Source organism: Muscardinus avellanarius, assembly GCF_963383645.1.
Source record: "Muscardinus avellanarius genome assembly, chromosome: 6".
NCBI lineage: Eukaryota > Metazoa > Chordata > Mammalia > Rodentia > Gliridae > Muscardinus > Muscardinus avellanarius.
The window spans coordinates 106874466-106890128 of record NC_137791.1 but is presented as its reverse complement, the minus strand read 5'-3'; the positions used below and the strand labels follow the sequence as shown (position 1 = coordinate 106890128).

General features: G+C 42.1%; 1 protein-coding gene across 1 annotated transcript in view; it reads right to left on the bottom strand.

Moving 5' to 3' along the window:
• The window catches only part of TMEM156 (transmembrane protein 156), a gene marked incomplete at both ends in the record, with an annotated part of 54684 nt that overhangs the window by 22864 nt on the left and 16157 nt on the right, over nt 1-15663 (bottom strand). The window contains 4 exons of the mRNA XM_080697257.1: nt 787-870; nt 5646-5762; nt 7597-7857; nt 12522-12791. Coding sequence (XP_080553383.1) covers nt 787-870; nt 5646-5762; nt 7597-7857; nt 12522-12791 — 732 coding nt within the window. The remainder of the gene's footprint in view (nt 1-786; nt 871-5645; nt 5763-7596; nt 7858-12521; nt 12792-15663) is intronic.

The following is a 15663-nucleotide window of genomic DNA, read 5'->3' as shown; positions in this document are numbered from 1 at the left end:
AGTTGGCTAGTTTCATTTTCAAAAAGTGTTTACACACCAGACGTGGGACTTCCTCTTTTATCTATCAAGGAGTCGAAGGGTTCTGCTCACTGGTAATGGACAAAGAGCGTTAGTGATAACACTTGTCCTTCTGTGGTTTTTGAAGAGTCAAGGATATTATTGATACTCTTTGGTGAAGAAGAGGACTTTGCCCATGTCACATTCTCCCTGTCTCTATTTTGTGATTCCACAGCATGGATTCCAAAAGAGGCTTCCCAATTAGAAGGAGCTGGGGCCACAGCATCTGAGCTAACAGCCCCCTCAGCTGCTCTAATTAGGATCCCCTTATTGCATTTCTCTCTCAGGAGAGGACGGGGGGCTTTTTAATTGGGGCTATTAGAAGTTCTCTTTATACAATGTCACCCACTGCGAGGTGAAGGCTCCCGCAAAAGCTGTGCCCACTCTGCAATTACATTCCTGCAATTCTGAGGAATAATGGTATCTTGTCTCATTTAAAAATAAATCTGAGGCTTATTCCTATTGCCTTCCCTCCTCTGCCTACTCACAAGAGTTTCTTCTTGCCAATTAAGCCAACTTTCCATTATTTAAGGAGGTACTTTCGATCATGACTGTCCCCTGATAATAAGACATATTAAGCTGGATTTCGTTTGCCCACGGCTCCTTTATTCTAGACACACGGCTGAAGTCAGTGAGCTCAGAGATCAGTTCTGAAGTTTATTCTGTAGAGAAATGGTGCCGCTTTGGAATTTCCTGATCTGTGCTCTGTTGAGCTGCCACAGAACTCACCTGAAATAACCCGGACATTCAGGGCCCCTAGTTTCTCAGAATCACTTCTTCCTAGAAGAACAGGCGTAGGTTCATATTGATGACCTATTCCAAGAAAAGAAATTAATATTTAGATGAAAAATAAACACATTTTAATATTATTCTCAGCATTGGTCCTCCTTTGTAAAGGAGAAAGGGCTGTTCCTCATGGGCCTGGTATGACATTAAGTTATGTTCCATTAACAAATACAGGTTCTTTCTAAAACCAGTGACTTCCCCGTTACTATAAATACCATTATACCACATCCTCTAATGAAAAGCATCAGCCATTACATACAAAATATTATATTATTTATATTATTGTATACATGGCTATGATGTACAGATAGTGAGTATATAATTTTTTTATTTTTGCGGTACTGGAAATGGAACCCAGGGGCATTCTACCTCTGAGCTATATCCCCAGCCCTATTTTTAGTCTTTTTTTTTTTTTTTTTTTGGTGGTACTGGGGATGGAACCCTTCTACTTCCGGGCTACACTCCCGAACCTATTTTGTATTTTTATTTGGAAACAGGGTCTCTTAGGCCAGTATGGCTGGCTTTGAACCTGGGCGATCCTCCTGTCTCTGTCTCCCCAGCGCAGGGATTACAAGCGTGCGCCACCACGCCCGGCAGTCTTTTATTTTTTATTTTTTTTGAAACAGAGTCTCACTGAATTGTGAAGGGCCTGGCTAAGTAGCTGAGGCTGTTCGTGAACCGCAATCTTCTGGAATGCTGGGATCACAAGCGTGCGCCACCACCCCTGGCAATACATTTAATATTTAATTATATTTAAATGTCATAAGTGGTCTGACGTGTTTATTACTCTGCACCCTTGGACTTTCAAGGAAAGCCTTTGAAAGCTCCCCGTCTGTGGACTTGGGTAGGTGTTCATAAGGAGTTAATGTGGCTCCCTATACATTATTAGTCTCTTCCTAGACTTTTTTCTTACTCACTTCTACCTTTTTTCCCCTAATTTGTATTCATATGGAAAACTGAGTCAAGAAACCCAGAACACTATTAGCAAATAATACACATTTATTTAAAATAATAAAAATTTCAAAACTAGAAAGACATCAGGTGTAAGTTGTGACATTTTACTAGTTATATCGTTTTGGACAAAACATTTAACTTTTCTAAGTTTCAGGCATTTTTATTTTTCTACTTATAAAATAAAAATAATAGGCCGGTCGTGGTGGCGCACACTTGTAATCCCCGCGCTTAGGAGGCGGAAATAGGAGGATCGCACAGGTTCGAAGCCAGCCACGCTGGCTTAAGAGACACTGTTTCCAAATAAAAACATAAAAAATAGGTCTGGGAGTGTAGCCTGGAGGTAGAAGGGTTCCCAGGAACCCCAGTACCACACACACACACAAAAAAAAATAGCATATACTATTTAGGTACCTTAAGAATCCAGTAAAAATGCTCTGCAAATGTGCAGTGCTGATGATATTATTGAACATTACATTAGGGCTTTTTTTTTCTTCTTTCTTTTCTTTTGCTTTCTTTCTTTTTTTCTTTCTGTGGTACTGAAGATTGAATCTGGGGGCATTCTACCTCTGAGCGACACCCCCAGCCTGATTTTTTTTTTTTGAAACAAGGTCTCACTAAGTTGCTGAGACTGGCTTTGAACCTGTGATCCTCCTTTTTGGCCTCCCAAGTACTAGGATTACAGGCATGTGCCAAAACGCCTGGGTAGGGGCCTTTATTTCTAAGGCATCAAAAACAGGACTTTATTTCTAAGGCATCAAAACCAGAAACTGTTCTCAAATATCTGTAGTAACTACTTAGTTAAAAGATTGAAGGTATCCATAGCCGGGCGTGGTGGCGCACGCTTGTAGTCCCCACACTTGGGAGGCGGAGACAGGAGGATTGCGCAGGTTCGAAGCCAGCTGCGCTGTGTTACCAAATAAAAATATAAAAAAAAAATAAGTGTCTGGGAGCGTAGCCCGGAGGTAGAAGGGTTTCCAGGAACCTCAGTACCACACACACACACACTCAGAAAAGATTGAAGGTATCCTTACTCAAACCTGGAGACCACCGCTTGTCCTGCCCGCTGTGATGAGCGACGCATGAGAGCTAACTGCACGTGCTCGACACTGGGCTCAGCCTCCTGAGTAATCTCCCTGTGCAGCCTCACCTCAACCCCACGTGGTGGTGCTGAGGCGCGCTGGGGTATCGCAGCTTGCTCAGAGTCACACAGCTAGTAAGTGACAGCACCGGGCTCCAGCATAAGGCCATCTGCCTTCAAAGCCTGTTCTTCTGGTGATGATACCTTTTATACTGTCTTTGAGGAGCCAACTACTCATATCATACTATCAGGCCTGATCTACAGCCATATATGACTGGGCGCACACCAGTAACACCGTGCAGGTAGCTTACAGTCCATTCTGATAGGTGGGTGTCTCTGTCATGCTAGTGTTTGTTTGTTTTGTTATTGGTGGTGGTGGTGGTGGTGGTGGTGGTGGTGGTGGTGTGTGTGTGTGTGTGTGTGTGTGTGGTGCTGGAAATTGAACCCAGGGACGTTTTACCTCTGAGCTATACTCCCAGCCTTATTTTATTTTTAAATTAAATTTATTTATTTATTTTTATTTTTTGGTGGTACCAGGGGTGGAACCCAGAGGCCTTCTACCTCCAGGCTATACTCCCAGACCTATTTTCTATTTCATTTGGAAACAGGGTCTCACTAAGTTGCTGAGAGCCTCACTAAGTAGCTGAGGCTGGCTTCGAACCTGTGCGATCCTCCTGTCTCGTTCTCCCAAGTGCGGGGATTACAAGCATGAGCCATCATGCCTAGCTCTAAGTGTTGTTTCTTTGTTTGTTTGTTTTGGTGGTACTGGAGGTGGAACCCAGGGGCTTTCTACCTCTGGGTTATACTCCCAGACCTATTTTATATTTTATTTGGAAACAGGGTCTCATTAAGTTGCTGAGAACCTCACTAAGTAGCTGAGGCTGGCTTCAAACCTGCGCAATCCTCCTGACTCACCTCTCAAGCGTTGGGATTACAAGCGTGCACCACCACGGCCAGAGGATTATTTTTTATTTTGAAACAGGGTCTTGGTCCTGCTAAGTTGCTGAGGTGCTCATTAAGTAGCTGAGACAGGCCTTGAACCTGAGATCCTCCTGTCTCAACCTACCAAGTACTGGGATTACAGGCGTGCACCACCATGCCCGCTGTTAGCCAATATTTTTAACATTACCTCTACTGTCCTGATTTCTAATGAGACCTTTTATCTCAGCCCCATCCCAAGTCTGCTGAGTCCCATGCTTATTAAAGACTGATCTACCTCACGCATGTCACTGGTGCTTAATACCTCTAACTTCCTCACCAACTCTTCCTGCTCTCTGCTTCCACCAGGCCCTGCTCCAGCCCAGCCTGCCCGACTCCTTCCCCATCACCTGTCTGAGCAGGAGAAAGGTGCGTGCAGGTCGCTGCTATGTCTTTCTTATTATTTTACTCCTTGGATTATCTAGGGTAGCCACTCACACACAATATAGTCTACACTAAACGATGTATACTTGCACTAGAAAGAAAATCAAGCCATTGATAAGATTAATTCTCTAGCACTAAATATATTATTCTAAAAAATAGATGTGTTTCGAGGCAGGTGCGGTGGAACACACCTATAATCCCAGTACTTGGGAAGCTGAGACGGGAGTAACACAGGTTCAAGGCCAGCACCAGCGACTTAATGAGGCCCTTGGCAACTTAGCAAGAAAGACCCCGTATATCTAGAATATACAGAGAACTCAAGAAACTCAACACTAAGAAAACAAAGCATCCAATAACAAAATGGGCAAGTGAACTAAATAGACACTTCACAAAAGAAGAAATTCAAATGGCCAATAAATGCATGAAAAAATGCTCAACATCACTGGCAATCAGAGAGATGCAAATCAAAACTACCCTGAGATTTCACCTAACTCCAACTAGAATGGCCATCATTCAAAACACAAACAACAACAGATGCTGGCGAGGATGTGGAGAAGTGGGAACTCTAAGACATTGTTGGTGGGATTGCAAATTAGTGCAACCACTTTGGAAAACAGTATGGAGAATCCTCAGAAGAATGGGAACAAATCTACCATTTGATCCAGCAATACCACTGTTGGGTATCTACCCAAAAGATAGGAAGCCAAACTACCAAACTAATGCATGTGTATCTATGTTCATAGCTGCACAATTCACCATAGCCAAACTATGGAACGAGACAACATGTCCATCAACAGATGAATGGATTACAAAACTGTGGGATATGTACACAATGGAATTTTACTCAGCCATCAAAAAACAAACAAACAAACAAACTCAATTACATCATTTTCAGGGAAATGGATGGAACTGGAGGACATTATGCTAAGTGAGATTAGTCAGTCACAAAAAATAAGAAATCAGATGCTTTCCCTAATATGCGAGAGTTAGGGAGAAATGGGTCATAGGAGGAACTCTTGAAAAAGGAAATCCTATAGAGGAGCAAACAAGACAACCTAAAGGAGAAGAAAGGAGGGGGTAAGAGGAAAATCTCTAAAACACACAATGTACTTAAACATATCGAAGTCAATCACTAAGCCAAGCAAGGGAGGGAGGGACGGGGAGGGAATGGGGTGGAAATTGGGTAGGGGTTAAATCAGTGATGTGTACATGTCTGTACACACAAGATTTTTACCCCAATATGATGTATGAATATAATGCACCAATAAAAATTAAAAAAAAGAAAGACCCCGTTTCAAAATAAAAAGCAAAATAGGGCTTGGGATATAACTCAGAGGTAGAATGTCCCTAGGTTCCAACCCCTGTATTCCCCCCAAAAAAGAAAAATATATATGTTTTCAGTACTTACTCTGCCACTGCACTCTCCTGTGGTCTTCAAGTATTTTGTGGATCATGAAGATAATTGAAAATATAAAAATCGATAGAACTAAAATGTACCAGGTGATCTTTATGGAACAGGTAACATCTGTAAAGAAAAAAATACCATGAAAATCTAATAGAGCTGAGATATAGCTCAAGTGGTAGAGTGCTTGCCCAGCATGAAGGAGGCTCTGGGTTTGATCCCCAGCACCACACTTAATGAATGAATGAATGAATGAATGAATGAATGAATGAATAATGATGTGGCAGATTAGAGGCAATGTAATGGTGTATACCCATAACAGAAAAGCTGAATACATGGCCTTTTCTATTAGAGTGTCACCACTCTCCTGAATTATTTCCTGACATATTAAATGGTAGTTCTAAACGAGGAAACTTGACCAGGGAGCGTCCAAGGATCCCCCTCATTCTAAAATTCTAGGATTGATCTCTCTCATAGGTTATGTGGATATGAGTTCCACTATCACTGCGGTCACTAGGTCAAGATTCTAAGACTCAGGGCCATTTGTAATTCACAGTTTTGGTCCTGGAACAACTTCTCAAAAAAAAAAAAAATGTTCTCAAATTAACAAAGATACAGTGAGTACAAGGGGAATGGGGAAGAAAGGGAAAGGCAGAAAAAGCCAAGGGTGGGGCTGAGGTCTGGGAGTGGCCAGGGCCCATGAATCAGCATATCCTCTGTAATAGTCCAGTGGCTCCAACACTCATGTTCAGATAAGGTGCAACATAGGAAGGTTGTGTTAAGTTGCCACAAAACAAAATTCTAGGCAAGCGTGGTGGCGCACGCTTGTAATCCCCGCGCTTGGGAGGCAGAGACAGGAGGATCGCACAGGTTCGAAGCCAGCCTCAATTGGCTTAAGAGACCCTGTTTCCAAATAAAGTATAAAAATGTGTCTGGGAGTGTAGCCCGGAGGTAGAAGGGTTTCCAGGAACCCCATTACCACCAAAAAAATAAAAAAATAAAAGAACAAAAAATCACAAAATTTTGATAGCACATCACAATGTACATGAGTACTTATGTTTAAGAGAAATCGTACCCTTTCTTACCCAGATGTGATGGTGTTACTTCAAGCACAGCACAAGGAGTGTCTGGAAGTTATTCTGGGCCAGAGAGTCTTGCTAGTACCCATCAAAGCATGACCATAGATGCCTCCTCTGCCTCTAGACCCCATAAAAAGCATTTTCTTTTTAAAGAAAAGCAGACAGACAAAAAGACTAACATTTGTTAGGCCATATTACTTCATCAATAAAATTCTTCTACTATTTGACTTTTAGTGAATGTGATAGCCCTTAATTTTATATGTCTATATCTGATATCTCCTTCTCTCTCTAATTTCCTTAAAAACTTGTAGATGTGTGTGCACACGTGTGTGTGTGTGTGTATGTGTTTGTGTGTGTGTGTGGTGTGTGGCACTGGGGATCAATTCCAAAAGCATTTTACCTCTGAGCTACACCCATAGTCCTATTTTTTAATTTATTTACTTATTTATCTATCTCTATTTTTTATACTGGAAGCTGAATCCAGGAGCATTGTACTTCTGAGCTACACCCCCAGCCCTATTTTATTTTATTTTATTTTATTTTATTTTATTTATTTTGGTAGTACTGGGGATGGAACCCTTCTACCTCCAGGCTACACTCCCAGACCTATTTTATATTTTATTTGGAAACAGGATCTCTTAAGCCAGCACGGCTGGCTTCTAACCTGTGTGATCCTCCTGTCTCCACCTCCCAAGCGCGGGGATTACAAGCGTGTGCCACAAGCCAGGCTTTATTTTTTATTTTTAAACAGGATCTTGCTAAGTTGTCGAGGACCTTGTTAAGTTGCTGAGGTTGGCTGCAAACATGTGATCCTCCTATCTCAGTCTCCCAGGTACTGGGATTACAAGTATATACCACCATGTCTGGCAAAAACTTACTATTTATATCCATTTCTATGTGCAAAGAAATGTGACTACAATTTTTCAGATATTCCATAATTCTACAAGTTTGATCTAGAGACTTTTCCTGGGTTGGATCTTCCTCCACCATTGTTGATGTTCTAGTGTGAGTTTTAAGATCGCAGGTGGTGTTAAACTCCTCCACGTGATCAACTACAGGAGTTACAGTGAAATTAAAATATTGAAAAGGTGAATAAAAATCGTTTGCTTCTACTTCCACTGATCTGCTCATGGTACGACCTAGAAAGAAATTAAGAAACAGTTATTTGCAAAATAGCAATATAAAATAGGAAAAGACATATAATTCAAAGCTAAATATCCTCCCTACATAAGATAGAAATGAAAGTTAACCTACCCAGAAAACAATCACTAGTCATTTTCTACGACAGTGAGAACCAGGTTAAGAGTAGGGTTGAAATAAGATTAGCATCTAAGACAACCCAGACATTTCCCTGATGACTTGTGAGACAGGCTGTAGCTTCTGAAATGTTCACAATCCTTTCCATCCCACGTTGTACTAGTTTTCTAAGGGTGCTGGAACAAATGATAATAAAGGAATCACAATTCTAGAGGGTAGAGTGTAAGATCAGGGCTTGGGCTGCGCCGGTCCTTCCTCGGGGCTGTGAGGAAGAGCACGCCCCTGCCTCTCCCCTCGCCTCTGGTGTTTTGCGGACATCTTCAGCGTTCCTTGGATTGCAGGAGCATCACCTGGCCTCCGCCTTGCCTTCTCACAGTGCCTTTCCTGTGTGCGTGTCTGTGTCAAAAGTTTATAAAGACATCAGTCTATTGGATTAGGGCCTATTTAATTACCTCAGCTGTGGAAAACTGTTCTATGTCTAAAACGTACATAACCTGCATGTTATAGTAAAACACTGCCGCTCCTCCATAAATGGGTAAAGTTAATTTCTTCACTTTGAATCTGGGAGAGTTGGTGACTTGCTTGTAACTAATCGATTACAGAGGAAATGACATTACATGACTATGCCAGAAAAGTTGAAGCAAGTTCCTCCTCCTTATTTGGAACAGTAACACTGGAGCCTTGAGTCGCTCTGTAAAAATCTAACAACATAAAAACACCTTGCTGTGAAGAAACCTCAAGCCCAAGATACAACGAACGGAGTGGAAAGGCAACCCGCAGAATGCAAGAAAATATTTGCAAACCACATAGCTGATAGAAGGTTAATATCCAAAACATATAAGGAACACATAACTTTAATAGGAAAATTAACCTGGTTTTAAGATGGGCAAAGGACTTGATTAGACATTTCTCAAAAAAAATACACACAGATGGCCAGTGGAGATGCAGGGAAATGCAAATCAACACCAGGAGGAGATACCACCTTACACCTGTCAGCATGGCCATGATCACAAAACAAAAATGGAAAGACAAGTGCTGTCAAAGATGTGGAGAAACTGGGCTGGGCGTGGTGGCACACACTTGTAATCCCCGCGCTTGGGAGGCTGAGACAGGAGGATCGCACAGGTTCGAAGCCAGCCTCAGCTACTTAGGCTCTCAGCAACTTAGTGAGACCCTGTTTCCAAATAAAATATAAAAAAAGGTCTGGGAGTATAGCCCTAAGGTAGAAAGCCTCTGGGTTCCATCCCCAGCACCACACACACACACACACACACACACACACACACACACACACACATTAAAAGATGTGGAGAAAGTGAAGCCCTCAGGTACTGTGGTGGGGACCTAAACTCGTATAGACAGTGTGGAAGACAATATTTAAGTTCCTCAAAAACATATATAGCACTACCATATGATCCAGCAATCGCACTATCTGAAATATACATCTAAAAGAACTGAAATCAGGATCTAAATACAGGCCCATATTCTTCGCAGCATTGCCCATAATGCCAAGAGATGGGCGCAACCTCTTTGTCCATGGAAAGATGAGTGGATTAAAAAAATGTGGCACACCCCCACACCAAAATGCACTACAGCCTTAGGGAAAAAGAAAATCTTGTCAATTGTGTCAACATGGATGAAGTTAAAGGACATTATGCTAAGGGAAATAAGCCAGTCATAGAACAAATTCTACATAATTCCACCTATTGGAGGTTCCTAAGTCCTCAAACCATTAGAAATAGGGAGTTACTGGTTGTAGGGCAAAGGGGAAATGGGAATTACTGTTCCATGGCTACAAAGGTATCGTACATTTGAAAATTTAGGAGGAGCTAAGCATGGTGGCTAATGCCTTTAATCCCAGTACTTGGGAAGCTAAGACAGGAAGACAGCAGGTTCAAGATCATCCTCAGCAACTGAGTGAGACTCCCAGAAACTTAGAAAGATCCTGTTTCAATATTAAAAATCAGCCAGGCATGGTGGCACACGCTTGTAATCCCAGCACTCAGGAGGCTGAGACCGGAGGATGGCAGTTTGTGGACAGCTACTTAGTGAGGCCCTTTGCAAACTCAGTGAGACCCTGTTTCAAAAATAAAAAGACTAAAAAATAGGGCTGGGGGTGTAGCTCAAAGGTACAATGCCCCTGGGTTCCACTCCCAGTACTGCAAAAAATAATAATAATAATTAAAAAAGGACTGAGGGTGTAGCTATAAGGTAAAATGCCCCTGGGTTCCATCTTCAGTAACACACACACACACACACACACACACACACACACACACACACACACAGACCACATACAGAAAACTCTGAAATCATGTGGAGATAGAGTTGCCCACTGGCCTCTAACTGGCTTTGCTATTTTAGCTCTAGACACTAACTTCAACAGCATGAAACGCTGCAAATCAGAAATACTCAGCTATGTCCAACTCAATTTCTGACCCATGTTGGAAGGAAGGAAGGAAGGAAGGAAGGAAGGAAGGAAGGAAGGAAGGAAGGAAGGGAGGGAGGGAGGGCAATAAAGGGATTCCTGTTATTTGGGGGGATTTTTTTTTTTACACAGCTATACAACCATAGCAACTGTCAAGGCATGGTTCTCAAGTTTCAAGGAGGCACAGTGGTACCATCTCTGAGCAACCATCTCTGAAAACACTTCCTAGTTTTCTGTCATCATAGAGGAATCTTTCCAATTTCCTCTCCAGTGAATTCAACAGAGAAGTTCGGCATGGTTACAGCACTCTTGAGTAAGACCCTTGTCCAAATTATTCAAGAATAAATAAAAGGCCAGTATCTAGTGGTAGAGGAGACCATCTTGCTGCAAAGGTATAAACAATCTGATGCTTTGGCTTGAGACCACCAGCATTTTTTATGACTGTGAATGAATTAATTTTTCAATGACCCAATTTGATTTGATGTGATTAAATAATATAGATTGATTGCATAATAAATGCAAGGTTCAGTTAGGCACTACAGATAATACATAGTTGCTCTTTTATTTATTCAATAATACATTTGGTAAATATCATGTGCCTACTATGTGTGGTGTCAGGCATTATCCTAAAAGCTTGAGATATGGTAGTGAACAGGGACAAAGGTCCTGCCCTTAAGAGGCTCGTTTTATAGTCAGACATGTAGAAAGGCAATTCACATCACGTGGATAAATGATGGGCACAAAAGCATCCAGGGTTCAGTGACTTCTCAGAGAATTAATATTTAATTTTACCATGAGAAACTACAGATTTACTTAAACTTGCCTTTAAAATATTCACTATCTTTGCCGGGCGTGGTGGCGCACGCTTATAATCCCCGCACTTGGGAGGCAGAGACAGGAGGATCGCGCAGGTTCGAAGCCAGCCACACGCGCTGGCTTAGGAAACCCTGTTTCCAAATAAAAATGTAAAAATAGGTCTGGGAGTGTAGCCCGGAGGTAGAAGGGCTTCCAGGAACCCCAGTACCCCCAGAGAGAGAGAGAGAGAGAGAGAGAGAGAGAGAGAGAGAGAGAGAGAGAGAGAGAGAGAGAGAGAGAGAGAGACTCTGTTTCTAAATAAAATATAAAATAAGTCTGGGAGTGTAGCTCAGAGGTAGAAGGCCCCTGAGTTACATCCCCAGTACCACCAAAAAAATAAATAAATAAAATCACTATCTTTAAAAAGAGGGCATGCTAGCCGGGTGTTGTGGCGCACACTTGTAATCCCAGCAATTGGGAGGCCGAGACAGGAGGATTGAGGTTCGCGGACAGCCTCAGCTACTTAGTGAGGCCCTTTGCAATTCAGTGAGACCCGATTTCAAAATAAAAAATAAAAAATAGGGCTAGGGATATAGCTTGCAGGTAGAATGCCCCTGGGTTCCAGCCCCAGTACAGCAAGAGAGGGGGGGGCATGCTTCTGGGTGTGGTAGTGAACACTTGTAATCCCAGTACTTGGGAGGTTGAGACAGGAGGATCACAGGTTTGAAGACAGCCTCTGCAAGTAAGTGAGGCTCTCAGCAACTTAGGGAGACCCTGTTTCCAAATAAAAAATAAAATAGGTCTGGGGATGTAGCCCAAAGGTGGAATGGTTCCATCCCCAGTACTACAAAAAAAAAAAAAAAAAAAGGAGAGCATGCAAAATAACCCTTTACCCAACAAATGTATGTGAATTACTGGAACATTTTGATATATTTTAAGAAGAGATATTTTGTTCTCAATAAATCAAAACAGCTGGGTGTGGTACCATTCACCTATAATCCTAGTACTTGGGAGGCTAAGACAGGAGGATTAGAGGTTCAAGGCCAGCCTCAGCAATTTAGCAAGACACCCAGCAACTTAATGAAATCCTATTTCAAAGTAAAGAATAAAATGTGGCTGGGGAGTGTAGTGCTCCCCAGGTTCAGTCCCCAGGAACACACACAGTGATATCCCAAAGCCCTGTGACTGCATATCAAAAGCCACACCACTGAGGGTGCCAGGCCCTCTGGGTTTTAAAATCGAACATATAATTAACACTTTTTTTAACAGAACAAGTCAATTTCTACTTGATAAATTTTATTCTCGCTTGCTCTCTGTGTTTACCTTTTGAAATTTGTTCCTGAGAAATGAAATCCATGTTTCTTCTGGATTCACAAACCAAACACAAAGAGCACATTCTAAGTTCACTTGTGATATCTTGGCAAATCTTAGTAAAGTTCTGGAAACTGAAGCGATTTAGAAGAATTCCCATAATAATCTGTGTTTCCCTTACTGGTTGCAGAAAAGTCATGAAAGAATAATTTAAAGAAGAGAATGAGGAGGTGGAATTGGGCTGTACACACAGTTCCAGACAGGAGAGCTCCAACATTCTTCCTGTAAATTAAAAAAAAAACTTTCTTTATTGTGAAATTTTGAAGTATTTTGGCATTAAAATAAGTATACAAGAACTCCTAGGTTTTTTGTTTTTGTTTTTTGGTTTTTTTTGGGGGTTTTTTTGGTTTTTTTTGCAGGTCCGGGGATGAAACCCAGGGGCATTCAACCTCCTAGCTTCACCCCCTGCCCTATTTTTTATTCTTTATTTTGAAGCAGGCTCTCACTAAGTTGCAGAGGGCCTCACTAAATAGCTGAGGCTGTCTGTGAACCGCGATCCTTCTGTCTCAGCCTCCTGAATGCTGGGATTACAAGCATGCACCACCGCACCTGGCTCCTAGTTTTTTATTAAGCAGCTTTTAGGTTATCAGTGAAAAAAAAAATTTTGAATTAATATATATCAGTATATAAAATATATATTAATGTATTAATATTAATTATATCAATACTAATATATTATATTTAATATAGTATATAACTGTAATATATATTAATATATTCTTTTTGAATAATATTTTTTTCTTTCTGTGTGTGTGTGTGTGTGTGTGTGTGTGTGTGTGTGGTACTGGGAACTGAACCCAGGAGCATTCTACCTCTCTGAGCTACACCTCCAGCCCCATTCTTCTTTTTAACAGAGCCTCACTAAGTTGTAGATGGCTTCACTAAGTTTCTGAGGTGGCTGTGCTGTGAACCTTCTGTCCTCCTGTCTCAGTCTAACCAAGTACTGGGATTACAAGCCTGTGCCATCATTCCCAGCTGAAACTTTTTAAAGAAACTTGTCAACATTCCCGCTTAATCTTCAGAGAACAGATGTCTATGTAGAAAAGTGCTTGGAAACCCTAGAACTTTAACCAGTCTCTGTTCTGAAAAAAATTTAACAAATCAACCTTCGGCTCTTCTGAATCCATCTCTCCCAAAAGAGAGACTTAAGTCAGTTACTGCCGGAGCCAGCCGGCAAGAAGTGAGGCATGAGGATGGAGAATTTTAAATTCTAACACGGGGGAGCAGCCAGCCTACTATCTCTACTGGTCAACCCCTGTTCATGGGTCAATATTTCCTAAGGCTTGACGACTATGCCTGGATCAGTATTTTCTATTGGGCTGACACTCCTGGCCAACACAACTTCTGGGTCAATCTCATCTTTATTGCGCCAACTTCGATCCCGGGTTTGTTTTTCCAGAGGTATTTATACACAGCTAGAGGTCAATCAACATTTTCGTGCTATCACCACAAGAATACAATAAAGACCAATACAAAATGCATCATTATAGATAGGCCTATCAGTACCCTAGTGTCATCACCATCTGATCCTCTCTCAGATCTCTTTGAACTTTCCATAACCTTAAACCTTGTTGACTCTGGGCGAAGGACAGTCAGCTGAGTCAGAGACACCAATCTAGGGGAAGACCTTAATGGCTCCCAACAAGTTACATGGAGTTGAAGAAAGATTGAAACACGTGGACAGCCTCTCTGTGTTAGTTCCTGAGAGCTGCTGTAACAACTTACCACTACCTTGGTAGTTCAAAACAAGAGAAATTCATTCTCTCACTGCTATTGAGGTCAGAAGTTCAGCATCGGTTTCATTAGCTCAAATGCAAGATGTCTGCAAAATTGGGCTCCCTCTGAAGGCTTCGCCCTCTCTCCTCTGTGGACCTCTGGTGGCTGCTGGCGCTCAGACTTGGGGACCATCACTTCAGGCTCTGTCTCAGCTGTCACATTGTCTTCTCCTCGCTATCTCTGTTTGCTACTCCTCTGTCTGTCCAATCTCCCTCTGCTTCTATCTTATACGGATATTGGTGATTGGATTTAGGACCCACACTTATAATTCTGGATAATCCTTAATTTAATCACACCTGTAAGTGCCCTTTCTCCTTATAAGGCAACATTTACAGGTTCCAAAAATTCACACCTGTTATCTTTGGCTGGCTATCATTCAACCTACCAGAACCTCTAAAGATAAAACTGAATAAAGTGACTGCTAGTTTGGATGTTATATGTCCCCCAAAGGCCCAGGTGTTGAAGGCTGAGTCCCCAGCTTGGTGCCCTGGAGAAGTGGTGGGACCTTTAAGAGGTGGAGCCTAGAAGGAGCTCTTAGGTCACTAGTGGCAGGTCCTCAAAGGGGATAGTGGGTCCCCAACTCCTTCCTCCTCCTCACTCTTTTGCTTCCAGCCGTGGATGAGTGGTCCAGCCCTGCCACTCACTCCTGTCCTGACGTGCTGTCCCGTCACAGCCCCGGGGCGGACAGACCAGGGACAGAAGCCTTCTACACTGTGAACCAAAATGCATATTGTCTCTTTAAAAGTTTATTTAGCTCAGGTATTTGTTATGTCATGGAAAGCTAACTAGCACAGTGACATCAGACATCAGACAGGGAAATGAAAAAATATTGAGTTCAGAAACAAAGGATACAGATTCTAAGTGCTGTATCTGTCATTAGCCAAGATACTGGAATAATTGTGTGTGTGTGTGTGTGTGTGTGTGTGTGTGTGTGTGTGTGTGTGTGTGTGGTACTGGGGATGGCACCCAGGGGCATTCTACCTCTGAGCAACACCCCCAGTCCTAATTTTTTGTTCTTTATTTCTGAAACAGGGTCTCACTAAGTTGCAAGGAGCCTCACTAAGTAGCTGAGGCTGTCCGCAAACCACGATCCTCCTGTCTCAGCCTCCCAAATGCTGGGGTTACAAGCGTGCACCACCACGCCCGGCTGGAATAATTTTTTAAATCTGTGTGAGCCTAGTTTCTCCACCAGTGAAATAGAACTAATAACTCTGGATACTGCTGACAACATGGGTTTGTAACAACATCAAAAGGTAGAATACATGTGAAAACACTTTTGACATTTAAACAAAGGTGTGCATATTATTTAAAAGGGAAA